This window comes from Carlito syrichta, unplaced genomic scaffold (genome assembly GCF_000164805.1).
Source record: "Carlito syrichta isolate Samal-C Ts95f unplaced genomic scaffold, Tarsius_syrichta-2.0.1 Scaffold91568, whole genome shotgun sequence".
NCBI lineage: Eukaryota > Metazoa > Chordata > Mammalia > Primates > Tarsiidae > Carlito > Carlito syrichta.
Window position 1 is genome coordinate 167,082 of NW_007035664.1, and position 24,014 is coordinate 191,095.

Genomic DNA, 24,014 nt, shown 5'->3' on the forward strand with positions numbered 1-24,014 from the left:
AAAGAAGGATGCTTACATTGTGTAGTAACGTACTCAGTGATGCTTTGTGTTTCTACTAACAAAGCTAATTTATTTCTTCTTAGTAATGATGCGACTCCACAGCAAAAATTTGATGTCATTCTGATGAGTCTGTTTTCAATTGTAGAGTAGAATGAAGGCCTAGTAAAGATTAGTAAGAAATCTTTTTCACTGTAGATGATAAATTGGAGAAGTAAACTCTCAGCATGGATTGAAGTTGATTTGGCAAGGAGTTGCTTTATAAATAGCCCTTTGAGCAAACTCTGCAGTTCTGTATGTGGTTTTAAATCACTGTCCATTTGTAGGCAGGTACATATTACAATTGTCTGTTTTTCTTTTTAGGGCTCATGTAATCAAAGAAGTTTCTTTGTTGTGTGTATCTTTACAGAACACAACAGGAATTGAAAATGAATCAGGTGAGTTTAAAAATAAGAATTTATACAAATACATGACCTAGATGTTAGACCAGCTCTTGATTTTTAAAAGATAGTAACATACACATTCATTCCCCTCAGATTTTCATTTTTGTTTCTTAATACCATTAATTAGTTCATTGCTTTCATGTTGTGCATTTCTTTGTGCAGTAGAATGTGCATTGTTTGGGCGTGGGTTGGCATTTCTGTGGACCTCTGAGTAGAGAATTTATTTTTAGGGATTTTGGTTATGACTTTCTTTTTGACTTCTCGCCTGCCACACTCCAGTGTGAGTTTTTTGTTTTATTTTAAAATTTATTAATCTTTCATTTTTAGCACTTTTAACTTTGTAATTATTCATTGGTTGAAAAGGGAAGATTGAAAGTTGTTTTTAGAAACTGCAGCTGATCAAACTAGAAACTTTAAGCACTTTGTCCTTGAAAAACTTGTTCACAGAATAAAAACAAGAAGGCAGATATTGAAATATAAGATGTGTTTCTCTTTACAGAAAGTGTGGGATTACCTGGTGATTAAACTGTTCTGCTATGGCTATTTCTATAGCCCCAAGGGTGTTCTGATAAGTAGAACCAGTTATGTGGATCTAATATATTCTAGAGTAGGATTCTTATTTTCTGATCTCAATATCATTTCACTTGCAGTTAAAGAAATTTGTGAGTGTTAAAAATGTTTCTTTTTAAAAAATTCATAAGCTCACATTTTTAAAATGTGAAGGACAAGACCTAAAAATATGAAGTGTGTAATTTTTTTTAGTCCTTAGCTTAAAGCTCTCAGACTTGAAAACATTTTCTGTCTGTCACTAACTGAAATGTTGGACACCTTTTTATCATTTACAGGTGCTTCTAGCTAGAGCTCACAAGCCCAATTTAATTAGGTGACCAGTTTAATAACTTCATTCCACTGTTGGATGGAGAGATGTGAAATGTTTGGAATGGATTCTTTTGATTTCTTTTCATTACTCTTTATCAGAAATATGTTTATTTTAATGCAGAGGACTATACATCATAAAAATGAATCTGGTGGACATATGGGGCACATGGTTTCTATTATTTTAAAACTTACAGATTTACTGACATGCTTTTGAAGGCAAATTATTTTTGAAATGGTGAGATGGGGGAGGGAAAAGAGAACAGTGAATTTTCACAGTCATCGTCCATCAAACTGATATGCATATATATTTTATAGATTTCATTTATTTCCCTATTTTAAGATTGATTCTTAATGTGAGCCTGGTCACCCAGAGGAGCTTGTTTTTCTACTGTCTAGGAACTGTTGGTAGAAGAGTGTTGATTCTGCCTTATAATGATTGTGAATGTTTCTGAAGTGGAATCCAAATGTTCAGCAGCCATTTGTTTGATGTGCCTACGACTTTAACCTTAGGTTTAATTATGCCTTAATTCTTGTATAGTACTAGGCTAGTGATATTTCTAGTGTGTTTAGAATTGACATTTCACACTTCTGCTTTAATATTTCAATGGTATCAAACAAACGTGTTTAAAAAAGTCCATGCACCATTCAAAAGAGTTGTAGTAATAACCATTTCTTTTTCTTTTTCTTTTTTTTTTGGTTCTTTTACAGTTTCATTTTGCTTTTGACAGGTTTGAATATCAGATCTGCAGAGGACTGCCTTTGGTGCCCAATATCGGTGGAAAAGTGTCCTCTTATGTTTCTAATAGTTAACACGTTTCTTATTTGGGTGTAATTTAAATGGTCTGGTAGTAATGAAACTTTTATTTGGATTGTAAAAATTGTCTACTTTTTAATAAGTAAAATGTTCAGCATCTTTTGTTATATTTTCATTATTTGGAGAATACTAGTTGGATGCTATTTACATCTGATTATTATGTCATGGCATAAAATCTGTCAGTGTTTTCCAACAATCATCCCCGTAATTTTTTTTTTTTTTTTTTTTGAGTTGGAATCTCACTCTGTCGTCCAGACTGAAGTGCAGTGGCCGCTCCCGGCCACCGCTGCCTCGACCTGCTGGGCTCTGGCGATCCTTCCGCCTCAGCCTTCCGAGTAGCCGGAATTACAGTCGTGCGCTACCACGCCCTGCTGATTTTTTATTTATTGTAGAGATGAGGTCTCGCCAAGTTGCCCGGGCGGGTCTCAAACCCGTGGGCTCAGGCAATCCATTCACCTCAGCTTCCCAAAGGCACGGGATTACAGGCTGAGCCACCAAGCCCAGCTTCATCCCCGTAATTTTTAAAGATTAAGAATTTATTTTAGGATAGTTTATTGTTTTCTCTCTTGTATTTATTCCTCTCATTTTCAGCCACTGAAAAGGAGCAATAAATGTTTGCAAAGTTTCAATAGCTACACAAAAGTTTAGATAGAAAAAATTTGAACTTGAACAAGATTGACATAATTAAAACCTTGATGGTTGTTTTAGGGCTAGATTATTCTCTCTAGGAATTTATCAGCATTGCTTTGATGGATTTTAGCTGTCAGATCTGTCTCTTATGATGGGTATGGTCTTTAGGACAGCAGCACAGAAAAATTTGTTTAAATATACCTGACAGTTTAGTTTTAGGCGCTGAAGGATTTTATATGTGGCCATACCATATTGTTTGCAAACGGTTCCTTTAGAGAAAACAATAGAGATTGAAGCCTGCCAGTATTTTAAGCACTGATTATTGAAGCAGCATTCTGAACTGTTGGGCTCAGGGCTCAGTCGTATCAATGTGTTGCAAGTCCATCCTGGTGTGATAGCTTGCAGGGCTCACCCTCTGAGCCCAGCTCTGAGACTCCACAGACCCCCAGACCCACATATTCTTTTTCTTTCTCTTCCATTTTGTTCTTCACTCAAAACCTACCCTTTTCTTAATATCTCTTATCTTCTAGACTTGGAGCCCAGCTTGCTTTGCACATGAGCCTTGGGTTCTTCCATCTGAGCCCATGCCTGGTTGGCAGCAGGAGGAACATTCACTGTGCTTCCTCGGCCCTGGCCACCTCCCCCATGTTCCCTTCTCTCCATTTTCAGATCATAGGTGTCCTACTTGCTTCCTTAACATTCTACACCCATCCTGATGTTTAACTTTTGGGATGTTCCACAGCTTTCCTTCTTATTTTCCTAGACTTCCTTAGGGAAATTCAGAACTGTATAAGTGACTCTTTCATTGAATAAAGAGTTTAGAATACTTTATAGAATATCCAAGGCCAGCTACATTCTATAATGCAAATATGCTCATTGTAGCTTAGAGTAGGTATGCCAGAGTTCTACTTGCTATCTAGTGAGTGCTTGACAAGCATGCTAGTCACTTTAAGCATTATATGGGCATTGTCTTGTTAATTCAGTCTTTGTAACCTGGCTTTATGAAGCCCAGGTTGTAACCTTCATTTTGTGGACAGAACCAATAAAGGCCCTGGGAGGTGGCCGTGGCTCGCCTGTGGTCACTCAAAACAGTAAGTGAGAAAGCTCTGACTCAAACAGACCTATCAGATTCCAGAGCCCAAGTTCTTGATCACTGTGCTGTACTGCTGTATCATTTGGGATAAAGTATGTTATGCTGAGGTAACAAGCAAGTCCCAAATCTTAGTAACGTAACACAGCAACAGCATATTTCTTATTCTTGCTACAGATCCAATGGATCTGTATAGGACTCTGCTTTTGTAGTCACTCAAAAACCAAGGATGATGGAGGCTTTGTCTTAATACATGATATTTGTGCTTGTGTTAATTGGCCACTGTTAGTTACATGGGCACATCTAACTTAAAACTCAGGTTGGGAGAGCAGTGCATCATGTGCCTGGGAGGAGAGGGGAACTGCAATATTTGGGGACAGGCCTAATTGTTTATAACTGCCTTGATTACTAATTTATTGAGTCACACTTAGTTTTTTCCAAAGAGAATCTTTGTATATTAAAATTATTATTAATATTTGCCATTTTCTATCAATATAGTGGCTTATGATCATGACATTCTACATGTCGATCAGTAATCTGGGGTATTACCACTAGTCAGTAGCAGTACGTTTTAGCCTTTCAAGTGTGTGTTGTTTTTTTTTTGAGTTGGAGTCTCACTCTGTCACCCAGACTGGAGTGCAGTGGCACGCTCCTGGCCACTGCAGCCTCGACCTGTTGGGCTCCGGTGATCCTTCTGCCTCAGCCTCCCAAGTAGCTGAAACTACAGATGCACGCTACCATGCCTGGCTAATTTTTGATTTTATTGTAGAGATGAAGTCTCACCAAGTTGCCCAGGTGGGTCTTGAACCTGCGGGCTCAGGTAATCCACTCACCTTGGCCTCCCAAAGCGTTGGGATTACAGGCTGAGCCACCGAGCCTGGCCTCAAGTGTGTTTTAAAGACTAGTAACCAAAGAAGTTTTTAATCACTTGATGCTATAGATCCAACCCTGAGAATTGTGATCCAGCCATCCACAGGTCCATTATCTCAGTTGTCCCAAATGTTCAATCATTCCTTCTGTTATTCATCCTGCACAGACTGCATCCCACATGTTGTGGGCTCTGCAGTGAACTAGGTAGGCACAGGCTGTGCAACTTACATATTGCAAGAGGGAGATATTTAAAAAACAGGAAGACAAGCAAGGTTATTTCTGATAGTGAACAGTGCTATGAAGATAATTAAACAAGGTCCTGTGATACAGGATGTTGGGTGGAGGTGGGAGGAGGTTCTTTGGGTTACATGGTCAGAGAAGGCTGCTCTGAGGAGGTGACTGATGGTAGAGCTGAGACTCCTGGAACCAGGTAGATACACAGAGGTGGAGAAAGAAAATTCTAGGCAAAGCGAATACACAGTAAGTGCAAGGCTCTGAGTGGGAATGAGCTTGGCAGTTCCAGGAACAGAAAGCAAACCAGGGTCTGGAGCTTGGCCTCATCAGGGACTCTGGGATAAGATGTCATTGGTCTAGCTGGGCTCGGTGGCTCAGCCTGTAATACCGCGCCTTTGGGAGGCTGAGGTGAGTGGATTGCCTGAGCCCACAGGTTCGAGCATCGCCTGGGCAACTTGGTGAGACCTCATCTCTACAATAAAATAAAAAAAAAAAACAAAACTAGCCGGGCGTGGTAGCGCGCGCCTGTAGTTCCAGCTACTTGGAAGGCTGAGGCGGAAGGATCGCCGGAGCCTAGCAGGTCGAGGCTGCGGTGGCCAGGAGCGACCACTGCACTCCAGTCTGGGCGGTAGAGTGAGACTCCAAATCAAAAAAAAAAAAAAATAAGATGTCATTGGTCTGAGAGACAGAGGCAAGGTTTATCAGGCCTTAAAGGCCACTGGAAAGTGACAAGCTGATTTTTGTTTATAGGATATCACTCCTACTGTGCTGTGGAGACTGGATTGTAAGGGACCAAGAGTGTGGTGGCACATTAGTTAATTACTGAGATTAACACTGTAGTTAAGGGCAGTTTCTTCAGTTGAACAACTTGATGGACCTGCCAACTTTTTGAAAGGAGGCACTTTTTTGTATTTCAGAACTAAATTTGGCTGCTTTTCTTTTTAAAAATGGTATCTAAGGTTTTCTCATTTTGTATTCCCATCTGTTTATTGTTTTTGTAGTCCTACTCATTCCTTAACCAAATACAATTTAATGGTGTTTTGGTAAACTGAAGCTTGTTGGATTTTTTCCCCCATTGTTTGCTCCAGATTAGTAGCTTAGATTCTTGTTTGCAAGTCTAAACAAGGAAGAGTTGTTCATACAATTTTTGAGTATTTTAATACTCTGTGATTCTTAGCTGTCTTTGTAGCAATTACTATGGTGATTATTATTGTAGCAGTAACATACATCTTAGTACGAATATGCTGTGAGGTGTTCTTATTATTAAATAATATTGAATTTAATTGATTCCATTACTGCTGTCGTTCTTCAGTGTTGGTTTTGATCAGATTGGTATTTAAGAAACTAGGTACTTTATTTAAATGGATTAAAACTAATTTAAAACTGATATAATAATTTCTGATAATTCTCCAGGCAAAGTGTGTAAAAGGAGTTACTTATATAAATTTAAATGGAACACTTGTTTATTCTTATATGTTCTTTTCTTTTTTAAGTCGGAGTCTCACTCTGTTGCCCAGACTGGAGTGCAGTAGCACGCTCATGGCCACTGTAACTTCTACCTACTGGGCTCAGGTGATCCTTCCATCTCAGCCTTCTAAGTAGCTGGAACCACAGGCACGCACCACCACGCCCAGCTAATTTTTTGATTTATTGTAGCGATGCGGTCTCGCCAAGTTGCCCAGCCTGGTCTTGAACCCCTGGGCTCACTCCGTCGCCCAGACTGGAGTACAGTGGCCTGTTCTCGGCCACCACAGCCTTGACCTGCTGGGATCCGGCGATCCTTCCGCCTCCTTTCAAGTAGCTGGAACTACAGGCACGCGCTACCATACCTGGCTAATTTTTGATTTATTGTAGAGATGAGGTCTCACCAAGTTTCCCGGGTGGGTCTCGAACCCGCGGGCTGAGGCAATCTACTCACCTGTGCTTGGGGGAGAGTGTTGTAACTCAGCCTCAGGGGAAATCCTACCAGGGAAAGACTGTAGGGGCAAGCTTCTAGGAGGCTGAGATGTCCGCTGGGTGGGGCAGAGGCCTAGAAAACAAATGCAAATTGGCCCCTTTAGGTGATCTTCCGGCCTTGCTGGAGGCTTATCCCATCACCCTGGGGTTTAAAAGCAGAGTAGGAACTCTCTTCTGCTTTCACTCTCTTTCCTGTGGGAGCCCAAATGGGACTGACAGTAAGTCTTTGCGTTTAATACTCCGAAGCCACTTCAGTGTATCTTAGTTTATTCTAGAATATTTTGCTGTTCTGTTGAGATGAGCAGTGAAACCTTTCAGATGCAAAAGAACCTTGTGCCTATTTTGGGGGAGCAGGCCACTACAGTGGTACTCAGGAAAGGGGGGGGATAAGGCAGGAATGTGTGGATTAAGCCCTCTGCCCTCTCCTTCTACTCTGATCACCACACTCTTGTCCATTTGATCTCAAAGAATCTGCCCCATCTTCTGCTGCTCAGCCCTGAGGCGAGGAAGATTGAAGTTGGTGCAGCTTAGTGTAGCGCTGTTCTCAAGATTTTTCTTGATGTGTTTTATAGCTATGGATGGTTACTATGTTAGAAATTTAAACAAAGAGGTGGGATTGGCAGTAGTTGAGAATCTGCTGAGGGGGGGCATACTTCATCAACAAGGTTACCTGCGTAATGAACATTTGTATACCTCACCCTGAATTGTACCCTACATCTTTAAAATAAAAAAATTAAAAGGAAAAAAAAGACTAACAACAACAAAAAAGAAATTAAAGCAAAGTGGATTTTTTTGTTTGTTTGTTTGTTTGGAGTCAGGGTCTCTGTTGCTCAGGCTGGAGTGCAGTGGCACTGTCACAGCTCAGAGCAGCCTCGACCTCCTGGGCTCAGGAAGTCCTTCCACTTCAGTCTCCTGAGTAGCTGAGACTATAGGTGTGTGCCACCATGCCTGGCTAATTTTTTTTGGTTTTGTGTAGAGACAAGGTCTCGCTATATCGCCTAGGCCGGTAAAACAAAGTTTTAAATATTTTTATTTTGAAATAATTATAGACTCACAAGAAATTGCAAAAACAGTCTAGGGAATCATGAGCCCTCATCTCCATTACTGTGTCTGGTTTTTTTATTCTTGATTTTTCTAGAGTGTCATTGCATGTATTTGTTTGATTTTGTCTGTCTTCCCCATCAGCGTAATGCTTTATGGAGGCAAATGTGATGCCTAGAACATTGCCTGGGCCATGGTAAGGCCTCAGAAATATTTTAATAAATTAATTGAGTAGATAAATCTGGGAAAGAACCAAGGTGACCCTGTTGAGAGTATGATATCACATTTAATACTGTCAGGATACATATAATAAAAGAGATGCCAGTTTCTGAGTGTGTGGGGGAGAGAATTTTTTGTAAAAATCCTTTTGTTCCAAAGGTTTATTTGTAAATTGGTCACTTGAAATTGAGAACATGTCACATTTTCTAAAAAAGGGTTCAGAAGAATACCTACCTCTAAATCAAGAAATTCAGGCACATGTGGAGGAAATACTTCCTGATAGATGACCCTTGATATTTTAGTTTTATATATGTCTATCCCTCCCCCCCAAAAGCACTTTAAGTTAGTTTACAAAGAGTCATGCACTCATTCAAGTATTTAAGTGATAACAAACACTTCAAATCTACTGCTAAGCATTGGGAATACGACATTGAATATATTAGTCATCATCTGTCTGCACTGCAGTGTCACGGGAGGCATATATTAAACACATAGTTATATAAATAATTATTTTAAATTGTGATAAGAGCTATGAATGAGAAATGAGAAGAGGAGAGGATGATTCTATTTAGGCAACTTGAATCATTGATTTTCTAGAAATGTTCCAGGCCATTTGCAGCTATAGCCACTGCAGTGGAGATTCTAGCAACTGGAGAGGTGCGGGGAGGGCCTTGGGTCTGCCTAGCATCTGGATTGGGTCACTGTGAATTGAGGTCTTCCTGTTTTGGTTGGGTCCTGTTATAGTGTGAAGGATACTGCAATAACAGAAAAAAGTTTTCCTCTGCTAGGGAAAGGAATCCCAATTAAAAAGAATGGGTTGACCTAAAGCAGGTAAACAAGTGCATGGGAAGTTTTTCTTATTTCTTTTTCCCATAGCAGCTCTGCCGAGGCCTTTATATTCTTGGTGTTTCAGAAGTTTTAATACATGTGGTCTCCAATTTACACTCAGGTTACAGGTTTCCTGTGGGAATGACCGTTGCTGCCCTACGCACCCTCTCCTGCTGATATTTCCATGGAAGTCTGGAAGTTTTTGGGCAGAGGTTCTTAGATTATATTCTAGCAGAATCTTAACTGGAAACCGGACAGTGGTGACAAGCTTAAGCTCTAGAGTTTGCCTGTTTCCTGCGTTGTGTGTGTGGGGAGATACTGATAGTACCTGCCTCTCGAGCTGTTTGGAATAGATTCTGTCCATCATGTAAAATGGTTAGCATGGTGCCCTGCTTGGAAGAAATCCTTAGTAAATAGAATGTCATGATTAGTATTACTGTCTTTTCAACGTGCTGTGCTCCTGGGGAAGTTAAATGGTGCCAGGCCTTTGCCTGTGTTCCAACCGAGACAGGAGAAAACTCCCCTTATTTTGCTGAGTGGCCGGTGCAGATAGGACTCATAACGCTGGCCTATATTTGTTAATTTATCATATTTGCTTATCAGTGTTATAATCGGTATGTAAACTAGGATGCATACCAATTTAATACCTTTCCCCTCTTGGGAAAAAAGTTCACTTTTCCAAAAATTCAGCTTATAGATTAAAATTCTAAAAATGGAGATACTATATTTAGAAGTGAAAAATGTCTGTGCTTATTCACACTTTAGTTAATTAAAAGTATCGTAAGAACATTTTCTGGGGCAAATTTGATACTTGCATGTTTTGGAAAGCATCTTGGGGATATTGTTGAGACAGAGGTAGCAAATCCAGCAGGAGCCGAGGGTTGTGCTTCTGAGGTGTGGACACTGTTGGCTGGGCCCTGTGAGAGAGAGGGAACCCGTCTCTCCCGTGCCCTCTCTTGGCCCTCCAGCTCGAAACTGGCCAGAGAGGAGATGACTGTGTTTGTTATGACTGTGGGTTTTATTTCTCTTGAAGCAGCCTATTGATATTTAAAAAACCAAAAATTGAAATGCTGAAAGTACACCAGTTTGGATGATATTCTTTTCTTGGTACATAATATTCTTGAAAACTACAAAAGCTTCGTGGTTGTGGGAAAAATTAATCTTTTTTTGCTTGGAGTTTGCTTTTTGCCTATGTAGATTTCTTTAAAAGTCCTTGAGAAATGTTTCCCTTTGCAGAGAAATGAAACAGACTCATACTACAAAACTTATCATTGTTAGCAGTGTCATGATACACACATCATTTAGGCTTGATATACGCATCAGATCAGGGTATATGAGGTACTAGTTACTAGTCACTTGATGTTCCTTTGATCTGAAAGTTATTTTAAAAATAACGGTCATATGCTACCAGTTGGCTCAAATCTTTCCCTTCCTTATGAACACATCTAATAGCACTCTTATTTCTTAAGATTACAATGAATTCCAGCCTAAACTTTGATAAGTAATTGTATAAAATTCTCTCTTTCTTAGCAACTTTGTGATATTGTGGTTACTTTGCTATTTAGTGACTTGGTATGCAGTGGTAAATTACCTTTCCTGGAAAGGTGTTATTTCCATTGAGGGACCACAATATAGTGTTCATGGGTGGAATACTCAAGCCCTGGTTGAGTTGGGGGTTGTTGCTGGAGGGATGCGTGGATGGAGCAGAGTCAGCTGACCAATGTGGCCTTCATGGTATATGCCAGTGAAGAGGGGAGTATTGATATCTGTTTTTTAAATGTGCTAATGTGCTGATGGTAGCTTTTAATTTAAAAGTGAGCTTAAGCTGTATTTTGCTGCCAGGTTCTATTTGAATTTAAAGCAGTATGGTGCCAGAGATTTTCATATTTTGGAAATGGCTACAGGTGGCTGGAACAAAATAGATTAACATAGACATGCTTGAAAGTTGCAGTGGCTTCCTGTGGACCCTTGCAGACAAGCATCAAAGCAACTCCTGAAATGCTTGACATCATGGTTTTGGTCTGGCTTGCCAGCTTCAGGTTTCAGTTACATTTTTGCATATTTGCTTACTGAACCAGAAAACAAAACAAAACATGACTTGGATTTTTTTCTTTTGCTATTATCCTTCTATTTCTTGACTTGTAGAACGCTACTGAGCCTGTGGCAGCCACCGAGACCCTGGCCGAGGTCCCTGAACATGTGCTGCGAGGACTTCCCGAGGAAGTGAGGCTTTTCCCATCTGCTGTTGATAAGACCCGGATTGGTGAGTACTCCTCAGGTCCCAGAACAAGCTGGGCAACCAAGAGCTGGCGGCGGGGACACCCCCTCTGGGGGCATATGGAGTAGGGAGCCCTCCAGAAAAGCAACAGATTTATGCTGGACTTTATTATGTGGCGTTTCTGCACAAAGATGATAAAAATAAAGCAACAACCACGCCCCATCCTTGGTGACTGCCCAGTATTCCCCACAGTGTGGTGTTGCCTCCTCTTTGACTTCACCATGACTTGAGTGTGATTGTGCTGTTATATATGCTTCGTTATTTTGGAATTGCTTTTACATCTGTCCCTGTCATTGCTTGTGAGCGCTTTCATTTTTTATTTATCTGTATGTCTGGTACTTCACGCATCCTCAATAGATATTTGAATGAACGACACGCCCTGAATGTATTGGAATGCTTCTGGCAGGGGCTTCTTATTGAATACAAACCAAACTTGTGTGTGTTTGGTCTTTTTGTGGCCTAATCTTGAGACAGAACGCTGTGGAAATAAATGATAAAAATTTAGTCAAAATACAGTCTTGGAATAAATCACATTTATACTCTTTTTTTTAAGATGTACTTCTGATAGTCTAGTTTATTGTATATAAATGGCATGAATAAATTTTTAATAAAGACTTTTAAAAATTTACATTCAAAACTTATTCAGTGAGCAATTTGAGTATTTATAGTATATCATTCAAATGAAAGTGGTTGATAGCTAAGCTGATTGTTAGCAGTGTTATTAAATGTACTTCATGGCAGAATTACAGAAAGTGGACTGTGTCTATCCTAGCTCAGGACTGGCCCAGCCTCTACCTCCCATTCTGTACATGAGGAACCTGAGATCAAAAGTGAGGGAACCAGCCGGGCTCGGTGGCTCAGCCTGTAATCCCGCGCCTTTGGGAGGCTGAGGTGAGTGGATTGCCTGAGCCCGCGGGTTCGAGACCCGCCTGGGCAGCGAGACTTCATCTCTATAATAAATAAAAAAATCAGCCGGGCGTGGTGGCGCATGCCTGTAATTCCGGCGACTCGGAAGGCTGAGGCGGAAGGATCGCCGGAGCCCAGCAGGCCGAGGCTGCGGTGGCCGGGAGCGGCTACTGCACTCCAGTCTGAGCGACAGAGTGAGACTCCAACTCAAAAAAAAAAAAAAGTGAGGGAACCTGTCTTAAAGTGATGCTCTTCCCTTGATTCCTGGGCCAGATTCCTGCCATATTACTGACTGCTTCATCATATCTGTTTGCTTTATGGTCAGTGCATAGAAAATAGAAATAACCCTAAGAATGCCGTGGATGAGCATATTTTTTGGCTATTTGAAGTTCTGGAAAGCTAGTTGTTCCAGCTACATTGTCAGGAAGATTTTTCTGTATAAACAAATGAATTCAGGAATATTGATTCATAAACTGTATTTCTAACGCTTTATAAAATCAGCTCATTTTCATTAGAACCAATTTGAAATCTGTAGCAAAGCAGATAGAAGAGTTTAAAAATTATTTGTAGCTTTACTCTATTTCAATATTTTTTCTCTTCAGTTGTGTTTGTCATTCATGTATTTGTGATTTTGGTATGTAGTTTTTACATATAAAAATTAATAAACTGTATATAACATTCTTTTCTAGTTATAAAACAATATAAATATCGGGAAAATGCAGAAGAGTATAAAGAAGAAAATTAAAAATCCCCACTGAGGACTGAATTTAACTTTATTTAACTTTATCTCAGTTGATTTAACATTATCTTGTTTTTAGGCAGTCTAGTCTTGTAGTTATTTTGTGAAACTGAATTGATTTTAATGCTTTCAACCTTTAAAATAACTTCAATACATAATAAAAATACTGGTTTTATTTTCTAGGTGTCTGGGCCACTAAACCAATTTTAAAAGGCAAAAAGTTTGGGCCATTTGTTGGTGATAAGAAAAAACGATCTCAGGTTAAGAATAATGTATACATGTGGGAGGTAAGAAAGAATTCTGGTTCTTTGTTTATTAGAGATCTATACATTTTTAAGAAATAATTATTCTGTTCTCTTAGGATTTAACATTTTGAAATTAAAACAATCAATTTAATGTGTTCTTTAAAGTCAAGAATATTTTTATTAAAGAGAAAACGTGTTTCCTTGGATACAGGCTGTTATTTATATATGCTTTTGTATTTTGAAACTGCTTGGCTGTCCTCAACAATAAATGTCAAATCCATTTTTTATATTGCCTTGTCCAGGGTGTTTTGCTTTGTAACTAAGACCTTGACTTCCTGTGCAATGGTCTGTCATTTTACAGGCTTCCAGATAAACACCATAAAAGACACTCCAGGGTGGCTACAAAGAAAACACCCTTAGGTTCTTCTCTGTATTTTAGAAAGTAATTTCTGTGTGGCTGTGATATTCAGAGTTGGATATATTTAGTACATATAACATTTATATAGAGCTTTTGATTTTTCAAAAGTTTTTCATTCTGTTAATTTCATGTTCTCACAACTATCCTGGAGGTCAGAGCAGAGTATTAGCATATTCTTTTGAGAAGAGAAACAGAGATGAGCTGTCCTCTGTGGGGCCCCGCTTGAGAGGCCTGTGGATGCAGAGCTAGAAAGCATCTCTCCTGCCTCATGGGGAGGCGAATGAGAAGATTTCCACTGCATTGCTTGGGTTCTGATCCTTCTGTAGCTTTGTGACTTTGAGCAGGGTGCGTGACCTCTGGGCTAGAGTATCTTCAATTTAAAAAATAGGAAAAATATAAAATATTTCATTAGGATAGTTGTGAAGATAAAAATCTGTTGTTGTTTTGCTGTTGTTGTTCCCTGGAGTATTGTATGGGAATTCAGCATTTATGTTGAATTTGGTCCAAGTCAGTGCCCTCCGGAAGCCTCTTAAGTTCTTAAAGGAACTCCATGGTGTGACTCCTTTTTAATGCAAGTTAAATTTTTGGTTGGTGAGGAAAAGCATTCCTATCAGATTGCCTGAAATTGAATCACATCTGTTTTTCACACGTTAACATATAAAGGCCTAAAAATAAAATATGGCTGGGAAGTGTGTGGACACTTTCCATCAAGAAGTTCTGTGGCATTTGTATGGCTGAGGTATACTGCTATTTTTCTCAGTGTTGTAAATGGTATTTCTTAACTTGGAAAATGTGGCAGTGTTTCCCAGTAATGTTGAGTTTCTTTGTTTCTTATGAATCCGGGATAATGCTTCTTCTGACTGGGGGAGGAGGGTGGTTAGGAAATGAGTATTTACCATGAGAATCATTATGTTATTTCACCACTTTTGAGGTAAGAGCTCTGTATTTGTAGGAAAACTGCCCAACCAAAAAAATGATGTTAATTACTAAAGACAATGTCTGCATGATTTAAAATGTCTTGACTACAACATTATGTTTACAAATAAACTACGTTTTAAATTTAGATGTTTCCCAAGAGAAATAAGCACATTTGCTTACCAGGTTAGTACTGATTTTAGTGAGGCTAATGTCAAGAAACCAGAAAATACATACTCTAGTTTTATGTGAATAACGCTAATCTTGAATAAATGCCATTAATTTAAACTTAAGTTAATAGTACCTGTGTTATCCAGTGTAGCAATTTGATATTGTTTGGCATGTTATATAAATTATTACTGGTGCTTTTTATAACTTAAGCTTCATTTGCACTGAGATTCATACATAATTTGACTTGATAGTAGTTGCTGATAAGTAGTCATTTGGAACCATGGCATACTAGGGAGTCTATTTCCATTATAAACTTGTTAACACCCCATTATTAATTTAAGATATTTTTATATACTGTACTGCTACAGTTTGCAGATGCTTATGATATTGCTAGTTCTTTTTAGTCAGCTTTAAAGATTTAGTACTTATTAAGGCTGACTTTTCCTTCCTGCGATTAAAAAAAAAAAATCTAAACTCATTGAAGTGGTTCTTACTATAAGATGTATATTTGATATAGAAACCTCTAAGTCTTTTTGTTCTTTTCAAGTAAAAGTCATTAGATATGACATATCTCTATAAGTACGCATATGACAAAATATAGGAAGTATAAATTATAATGTACATATTTCATACAAAGAAAAAATGAAAATTTTCCCATTAATTTATTCCAACCTTGGTCTTATCCTCAGACTTGCATCAGAATGCCCCTTATTAGTGTAACAGAAACAGCTATCATCAGAATCTCATCTTGGCATTTGTTCTTCCATCAAAGCCCCTAAGACAAGCTTATCTTTTAGCAACAGGGTCTTAGACCCCAGCCAGAACTCCATTTTAAAGCTAATCTAAGACAAAGTGTTAAATTGCTTTTCTTGAGCCCTTGATTATCTAACCCAGTCTTAAGTCCTCTAAGCTTTCACTGAAAACAGTCTATTAAAACAGAAATAACAGGAGAGAAACAGTAGAGTATCCTCAGGGTGAATGCACAGAATAGTCAGGTTCTCACAAGAGGAGAGCGTTCTTTGATCCGTTTCTCGTGGGGGGGGGCGGTTGCTGGCAGCTAACTGAAGCACAGGACTTCATGTAATACTTCCCTTGACTATCCCTGCACATGCCCAGCAATCTGCAGTATTTTAAAACCACCTCTGATAAAAGCTTCTCAGGTTCAATTTTATGGGACTCAAGTTGCCTTTAATGAACAACACTTTTGAATTGTTTGAATAAGAATTATTTTAGTAAGTCTGTTGTTTTTAAAAAATAGACTTAATTTTTTAGAGCAGTTTTAGGTTCCCAGTAAAATGGAGCAGAAGGTACAGATAGTTCCCATTTGCCCATTCCTCCTCCTCATACATGGCTGCTCCACTGTCAGTGTCCCACTCCAGAGTGGTGTGTTTGCTACAGTTCATGGACCTGTATTGATACACCATTATCATCCACGGCCCATAGTTTACATTAGGTGTCACTCTTGGTGTTGTACGATCTAGTTCTAATGTACATGTTTACTGCAAACCAATAGAAACAATACAGAAAAAGATACACAAGATATACAAGAAAGTAAAAATGATTAAACTCCTACCATACAGGTATAATCACTGTGAAAATCTTCTTGAACATTCTTTTAACTCTGTATCTCTGCCTCTTTGTTTTTCTTCTGTTTCTCACTCACATTGGTAAATATACAAAACACTGTACATAGAAATTTATGCAGTTGAGCTCAAATAATTTATGGAGTTTTGTAATGTGCTTTTTTCTTTCAATATGTTGTGGACATATCTATGTCGACTACTTATCTACATCATTGTTTCTTATGTCTACCTAGAACTCCATTGTATATAATTCAAGATTTATTTAACCAGGCCCTGTGATGGACATTTAAATAGTTTTAACCTTTTCATGATTATAAGTAATTCTTCAAAGTATAAAACTCCTTGTATATACATGTGTGCTGACTCCTCTGATTATCTTCTTAAGATAAATTACTAGAAGCATAAATGTTAGGTCAAAAAGTTACATTTTAGCTGGGCTCGGTGGCTCAGCCTGTAATCCCGCACTTTGGGAGGCTGAGGTGAGTGGATTGCCTGAGTCCACGGGTTCAAGACCCGCCTGGGCAACTTGGCGAGACCTCATCTCTACAATAAATCAAAAATTAGCCGAGTGTGGTAAAGCACACCTATAGTTTCAGCTACTTGGAAGGCTGAGGCGGAGGGATCGCCGGAGTCCAGCAGGTCGAGGCTGCAGTGGCCGGGAGCGGCCACTTCACTCGTCTGGGTGACAGAGTGAGACTCCAACTCAAAAAAAGAAAAGTTACATTTTAACCTTTGGTAAATTTCATCAAACAGCCTTCCAAAGTATTATACTAATTTAAATAACCACCAAGAGTATATATTTCTTCCTAGCCTTTTAAAACCCAGTATTATTACTCTTTTTAGTAGTTTTATTTTTTATTTATTTTATTTTTAATTAAGCAATATTTTTTATTATGATATGTGGGGTACAATTAAGAGTTAGGTATACAAATATGTTTCGTTCAGGTACCCTGGTTGATAAGAGGTGTCTCCCCATCCCCAGACAGATATTTACTACCGTTAGTAGTTTTAAAAAATCCATTCTTGTCCATGACAACTGATGATTCACTGCTTCTCTTTGCATTTTATTCATTCAGGCAACACATTTTGAGTCAGGAGAATGGAGGGGAGAAGTAGAATTGCATGTTGGGTAAAATTGTTAGAGAAATTGTCTCTGTAATGAGAAGTCTGTAATGTAATTTTTTTAAAGAGGTAAAAACATGTTTTTAATTAGTCATCACTGTTATGATTAAATAGTGAGTTTCACCATCCTTGCTATCCCAGTTCTTCTAATTTCAAATTATTTGTAAGTTAAAATTGCAGGCAAGAAGAAAAAAGATAAAAGGTAGAGAAGTCATCCAGCTGATTCTGCGGAACCTTTTTTCAGAGAGTCTACTCAACTGTCAATGCTGCTTTCCAACTGCTAAACCAGGCATCAGAGTAACATCACACAGAAAGGTCTAGATCATCAGGGAAATCCAACCTGCCACCTGTTTTCTATAGCCGTGGAGTTAGCATGAGTTTTACATTTTTTAATGATTGGGGAAAAAAATCAAGACATATGAAAATTATATGAAACTCAAATTTCAGTACATGAATAACAAGTTTAATAGCTGTGGTCATTCATGTGCATATTATCCATGGCTTCTTCAATGGTAGAGTTGAGCTCTGGCAACAGAGACCACATGGCCTGCAAAAGCAACAGTATTTTTGTGTGGCCCTTTACGGAAAGTTTGTTGAGCCCTGGTCTTGATGCAGAGAGAAGGGAAGCAGTAGGAGTGTCCATGGTGCTGTCTAGTTTCAGGTTTCCTGAGAGGCTGAGTGGTTAACAGCAGTTGACAGATTTTGAACTTGGTACTTAAAAGTGGGATGGCTATAGAATTGGTTGTCATAGAAACAGCTGAGCCAATCACATTCCTCTTTTCTCAGGCACTGCAGGACAGATGAGGACATTGAAGTACAGAAAATTAAGTGATCTTTTCAAACAGGTTAACTTGTACTCAGATTGGCAGCTTAGTCTGCTGCAAAAAAAAATTCTCTTTGGAAGTTTATTTATTCACTCATTTAACACCTATTTGTTAAGTTTTTACCATGTACTAGGCACTGCCCTAAGTTCTGGAACACCAGGCTTGTCATATGATGTTTGTGGTGTTAGAAACTACTGGCAGTACCTCATGGAATTTTTCATTTGTGGAATAAAGGAATACTAGAAATGACCTAAATATTTCCACAGGTGAGAAATCTGAGTTTCAAGTGGCTTGTCTGATGTCTTAGAGCATCAGTCCTAGAGTCTGGCCAGGAGCCCAAGTTTCTTGGCTGTGTACTCAGTCCTCTTCCTATTAGAAAGACCAGAGACTATTACAATTTTTTGTGTTGTGGATCCTTTTGAAAAACCTTCCCTGGAAAATTAACAAATGTACACATATAAACAAAATTTTGCATATTATTTTTAGGATTGTGTGGAATTCTTAAACATCTGTAGTCCAAAGGTAAATTACTTCCTAAATCAGACGTTATTGGAGGCCTATTGTGAACCAGTCAGCATTTGTTTAGCGTCTATTGTTGGGAGATTTTCCAAAAACAAATGAAACCTACTCAGAGTAGTTTCAAAGAGAGGGTCAGTGAGTGCAGCTTGCCCAGTAGAGATGGATATTGGGTTTGGCTTTGAGGACTTGAGAGGCCAAGCTATTTATTTTTAAAATTTGTATCGTAGAATCATCCATAAAAGTGACTTGTATGTTGGGAAATGCCCTCTAAGTGGGCTTATGCTTAGTGGAATACAATGTGCCATTATCTCTCACATTCTCTTTTATTGCTCTTATTCTGGAATCTTCAAAACATTTTAGAGTCCAGTGATGCATTAGACTAGTCCTTAAAAGAAGTCTCTGATCTCCTAAAGTAATCTGAGAAGTGAACGAAGTAGTTGATACTGAAGAACCACTTTTGTCTGTAGCCTCCAGAAAGTTAATTCTGTAGAGTAGCAGTTTTACAATCTTCGATAAATGCTCCAAGTATCCAATTTTGGAACTAAAAAGCAACCGGAATTTGAACATGTAAAAAAGGTAAAATAAACTGGGCTCGGTGACTCAGCCTGTAATCCCGTGCCTTTGGGAGGCTGAGGTGAGTGGATTGCCTGAGCCCGCGGGTTCGAGACCCGCCTGGGCAGCGAGACCTCATCTCTACAATAAATCAAAAAATCAGCCGGGCGTGGTAGCGCATGCCTGTAATTCCGGCTACTTGGAAGGCTGAGGTGGAAGGATCGCCAGAGCCCAGCAGGTCGAGGCTGCGGTGGCCGGGAGCGGCCACTGCACTCCAGTCTGGGCGACAGAGTGAGACTCCAACTCAAAAAAAAAAAAAAAAAAAGTAAAATATTTCTATGTAGTAGTGTTAATAAAATTCTTTATAACTTATAAATATTTAATCTTTATTAAATGTTTTTATTAAAATGTTTTCATATCAAAGTGAAGTTATCCTTTTTTTATTTGTCTCCCCCACCCCCTTTTTTAAAATTCGAATCAGGGTCTCACTCTGTCACCCAGGCTGGAGTATAGTGGCACCATCATGGCTCACCACAGCCTTGACCTCCTGGGCTTAAGTGATCCTCCCACCTCAGACTCTTGAGTAGCTGGGAGTACAGGCGTGCATCACCATGCCCTGCTAATTTTTAAAATTTTGTGTAGGTCTTGCTATGTTACCTAGGCTGGTCTCAAACTTCTGAGCTCAAGCAATTTTCCTGCGTTGGCCTCCCAAAGTACTGGGATTGTGGGCATAAGCTGCCAAGCCTGACTTTATCTTCACTTTTTTCTTTTTTTTTTTTTTGAGTTGGAGTCTCACTCTGTCACCCAGACTGGAGTGCAGTGGCTGCTCCCGACCACCACAGCCTCAACCTGCTAGGCTCCAGCGATCCTTGTGCCTCAGCCTTCCCAGTAGCTGGAATTACAGGCATGCACTACCACGCCCGGCTGATTTTTTGATTTATTGTAGAGATGAGGTCTCGCTGCCCAGGCGGGTCTCTAACCCGCTGGCTCAGGCAATTCACTCACCTCAGCTTCCCAAAGGCACGGGATTACAGGCTGAGCCACCGAGCCGGGCTTATCTTCACTTTTAAATGAGGGTAAATTCCTCGTAGATTTGCTTAACTACAGATTTGATGATGTATATGAAATTAGTTGGTATAGACAACAGTAAATACAACAGGAAATATTTTTTGAAGCTGGACATAAAAAACAAACAAAAATTAACAGCAACCAAACACACTTATGGTCATGTAGAGCAGCAGTCCCCAACCTTTTTGGCATCGGGGACCAGTTTTGTGGAAGACAGTTTTTCCATGGAGTGGAGTCTTGGGGGGTTGGGGAAAGGGATCATCAGGCATTAGATTCTTACAAGGAAATGACTTTGTTAACTGTAGTTACTAACTTTGAGGAGCTGGTTTGAGTGGTGATAAGTCTTCTCTCAACATGAGAGTTACTACAGTATGAGGAGGTCTCTACATTGCCTTGTCTAGATCCCTCTCATGTGCAGTTCACAATAGGATTTATAGATCCTTCTCATGTAGTTCATAATAGGATTTGTGTTCCTATGAGAATCTAATGCTGCCACTGATTTGGTAGGAGGTGTTGCTCAGGTGGTAATGCCAGCGATGGGGAACATCTGCAAATACACATGAAGCTTCACTCACTTGCCTGCTGTTACCTCCTCCTGTGTGGCCTGGGTCCTAAAGGCTACAGACCAGTACAGGTCCATGGCCCAGGGATGGGGACCTCCTTTGTAGAAGATAAAAACATATTTTTTTTTGTAGTTAAGTGCTTTTAAAAAGATTACCAACTTGAACTTATTGCTTCTAACTAGATGTTTGTACCCATAAACTAAATATGTGAGTAATAGATATTCTAGATACCCTAATTTGATCATGTGTACATGTATCAAAATATCACATGTGCCCCATAAATAGGTACAAATGTTACATATCAATAAGACATGTTAAAAACCCAATATGCTATAGATATTTTTCCTCATCAATACAAGTCAAAATTTTAAAAAATCCCAACAAAGTAATCTCTTAATTTTTGCTTAGAATTTCTCCCTTAATGTTAACAAAGTGTGGGGTATGTTTTAAACCAAAAAACTTAGAATAATGGGAAAGGGCACAGATCCCAGAATTGACTTCTGAAAGTTGTCTGAGTCAGGGTTTACTGATGGACACTCATCGAAGGAAAATGTGAACCTCATGTCTGTCTTTCAGAACAGTCAGGGAAAGTGGAAGTAGGGTATAGATCATAACATAGCAAGTTCCAAAAACTAGCTCCCCAGAGTAATGAAGATATGCTAGGCCGGGCACAGTGGCTCACATCTGTAATCCTAGCACTCTGGGAGGCAGAAGCGAGAGGATCGCCTGAGCCCAGGGTTTGAAGACTAGCCTGGGCAACTTGGTGAGTCAAAAAATTAGCCGGGCATGGTGGCATGTACCTGTGGTTTCAGCTACCTGGAAGGTTGAGGAAGAAGGACTGCCTGAACCCAGCAGGTCAAGGCAGTGGTGGCCATGATCGTGCCACTGTATTCCAGACTGGGCAACAGAGTAAGACTCCTATTCAAAGAAAAGAAAAATAAAAAAGAAATGAAGATATGAAAAGGAGCCTCAGGCAGTGTGGACAAATTAGGGCCACTGAAATGGGAGCTCGGGCCTCCACGAGAGGTGCTGTCTGCCTTGTTGGTGTGATAGAGCCCCAGGTGGTGTGCCGTGGAGGGGTCATCCAGGGAGCAGCTAGTGGAAATGGCTTTGTTACTGTAGACTCTAACTTTGGGGAGCTGGTTTGGGTGGAGATAAGTCTTCTATAGACATGAGAGTGTGAGGAGGTTTCTTCATTGCCTTGTCTTAATGCCTGAGTGATTTCTGTCCAAGTTACTGCAAGTTGAGATTGAGTGAGGAACTTGTAGGTGAACAGTTGAGGATTTGAATGATGGTTTGCATGAACTGAATCAGAATTTTTTTTATTTAAAAAATTGAATTAATATATGTACAGTGTAACAAGTAAATAATAAGGAAGGCTATAAGTTAAAACTCTCACTCTATTGCCCTGAGGTAACTAAGTTTGCTTTGTTCTTTACTGCAAACCTTTCTCTCTATGGCATGCAGATTTAATTTTGAGTGTGCATTTAAATTGATATGTGTACTAAAATTTGAATTTAGAATATTTTATAACTATTTCAAAAAATGACTAGATTAAATGGAATGGAAATTGGATGGTATGACTATTACATTCTGTTTGACTAAGAATTAGTACTCAGTCTCTGTTTAGTGGTAGGGGCATAAAAGGAGGTACCAGTTGGTCAACTTGGGGGAGGTTAGGGACAGAAGAGGGGTTTGGAAAGAGGAAAAATGGAAAAGCAAGTTGAGAAGTCCCTTCAATAGGACCATAATATGAACCTCCCTTCCCTGTTTCCTATCTGCATATCTGTTTTATTTTGGTGTAGAAAGATGAGGGGACCGGGCTTGAGTCCTGGCTCTGATTTTTTGGGGACTTGATTGTTCTACTGAAGATACCAACCTTCTATAAAGTTTCCTCATTTATAAAAGGAACTTAATAATATTTCATGGGTTATTTTATCGGTTCTTATAAAGGCTAAATAAAATAAAATACCTAGTCCAGTGCTTGGTATATTGATACTTCTCTTTCTTCAGTTCCTTCTCTCCAAGTGGGGAGTTTGAATCTTGAAGTTATCTTGAAAATTGTTTTACAGTAGTACATAATCAGGCCTCATTGTCATGTTGAAAGGTACTGTTTCATATATTGGGTCAGGAAAAAAAAAATCATTGATTATATGGTAGTACTGGGGTGCCAGAAAAATGTATACACATTTTAAGAGCTGTTCATCGTAATCAGAAGTGTCTGGACACTGATGGTAACCACTTTGAGCATCTCTTGTAATTGCAGAAATCAAATGTGACTGGTATTCATCTTTTGTATATATTGAGTATTACAATTTGAATACAGTTTTTTCTTCTTAAAATGTGTATTTATTTATTTATTTTTGGCATCCTCTGTATTTCTCTTTGGAATCAAATCAGCTGAGTATTTCTGGACCCTTGTAAAGATCTGGAAAGAGATTTATTACATGCCGTTTGTTGGGCTTGAGCCAGGTTGGGAGTTTACCTGCCTTTTCACTGTCTGTCTGAGAGGAAGAGATTGTGGTCAGTTCTCCATTGTCTTCCCACTACCCTAGCCTGTGACATGTGATCTGATAATTTGCAGTTACATTAAAGCAAAATTCTGTTATATTTTGGAGATAGTTTTTGTGTGTGTCAGTCACTGAAATTAATTTGATTGGAAGCCAAGTTTTGACCAACTAAGATGGGAATTATAGAAAAACACATTTTCATTTCAGTTCTTAAATATAATATTAAACTCTCAATAAAAATGAGACAATGACGTACTTTTAAAAAAATATGTATGGAGGAGGAGAAAAAGACTTTAGCATTCAGCAGACCTTAGGTATGTCCATTCAAACTTAGGTTTTCATTCAAAAGACTACTTGCTCTTCCCACCCACCTCCTTTAGATTATACTAAATCAGTGGTAGGAAGGGAGGAGATCCAGGTAAAAAAAAAAAAATAAAAATTATGAATTATCCCACTTCTCAGAAAAATCTGTTGTTGGCATTTTTTATGTATTTAGTTTCAGACTATTTTCCCTTCATATTTATGTATTCAGTCATCTGTGTATTGTGAATATCTTTATATTGATAAATATATTTCCATATAATCACATTATCTTTGTTC

The 24,014-nt window shown here is 39.0% G+C and overlaps 1 protein-coding gene across 1 annotated transcript in view; it reads left to right on the top strand.

Moving 5' to 3' along the window:
• Positions 1–359: 359 nt before the first annotated feature.
• Positions 360–24,014, top strand: part of LOC103261994 (PR domain zinc finger protein 2-like) — a 56,684-nt gene continuing 33,029 nt past the window's right edge. Inside the window, exons 1-3 of the mRNA XM_021713075.1 lie at positions 360–434; positions 11,147–11,264; positions 13,108–13,211. Coding sequence (XP_021568750.1) covers positions 426–434; positions 11,147–11,264; positions 13,108–13,211 — 231 coding nt within the window. The 5' untranslated portion in view covers positions 360–425. The remainder of the gene's footprint in view (positions 435–11,146; positions 11,265–13,107; positions 13,212–24,014) is intronic.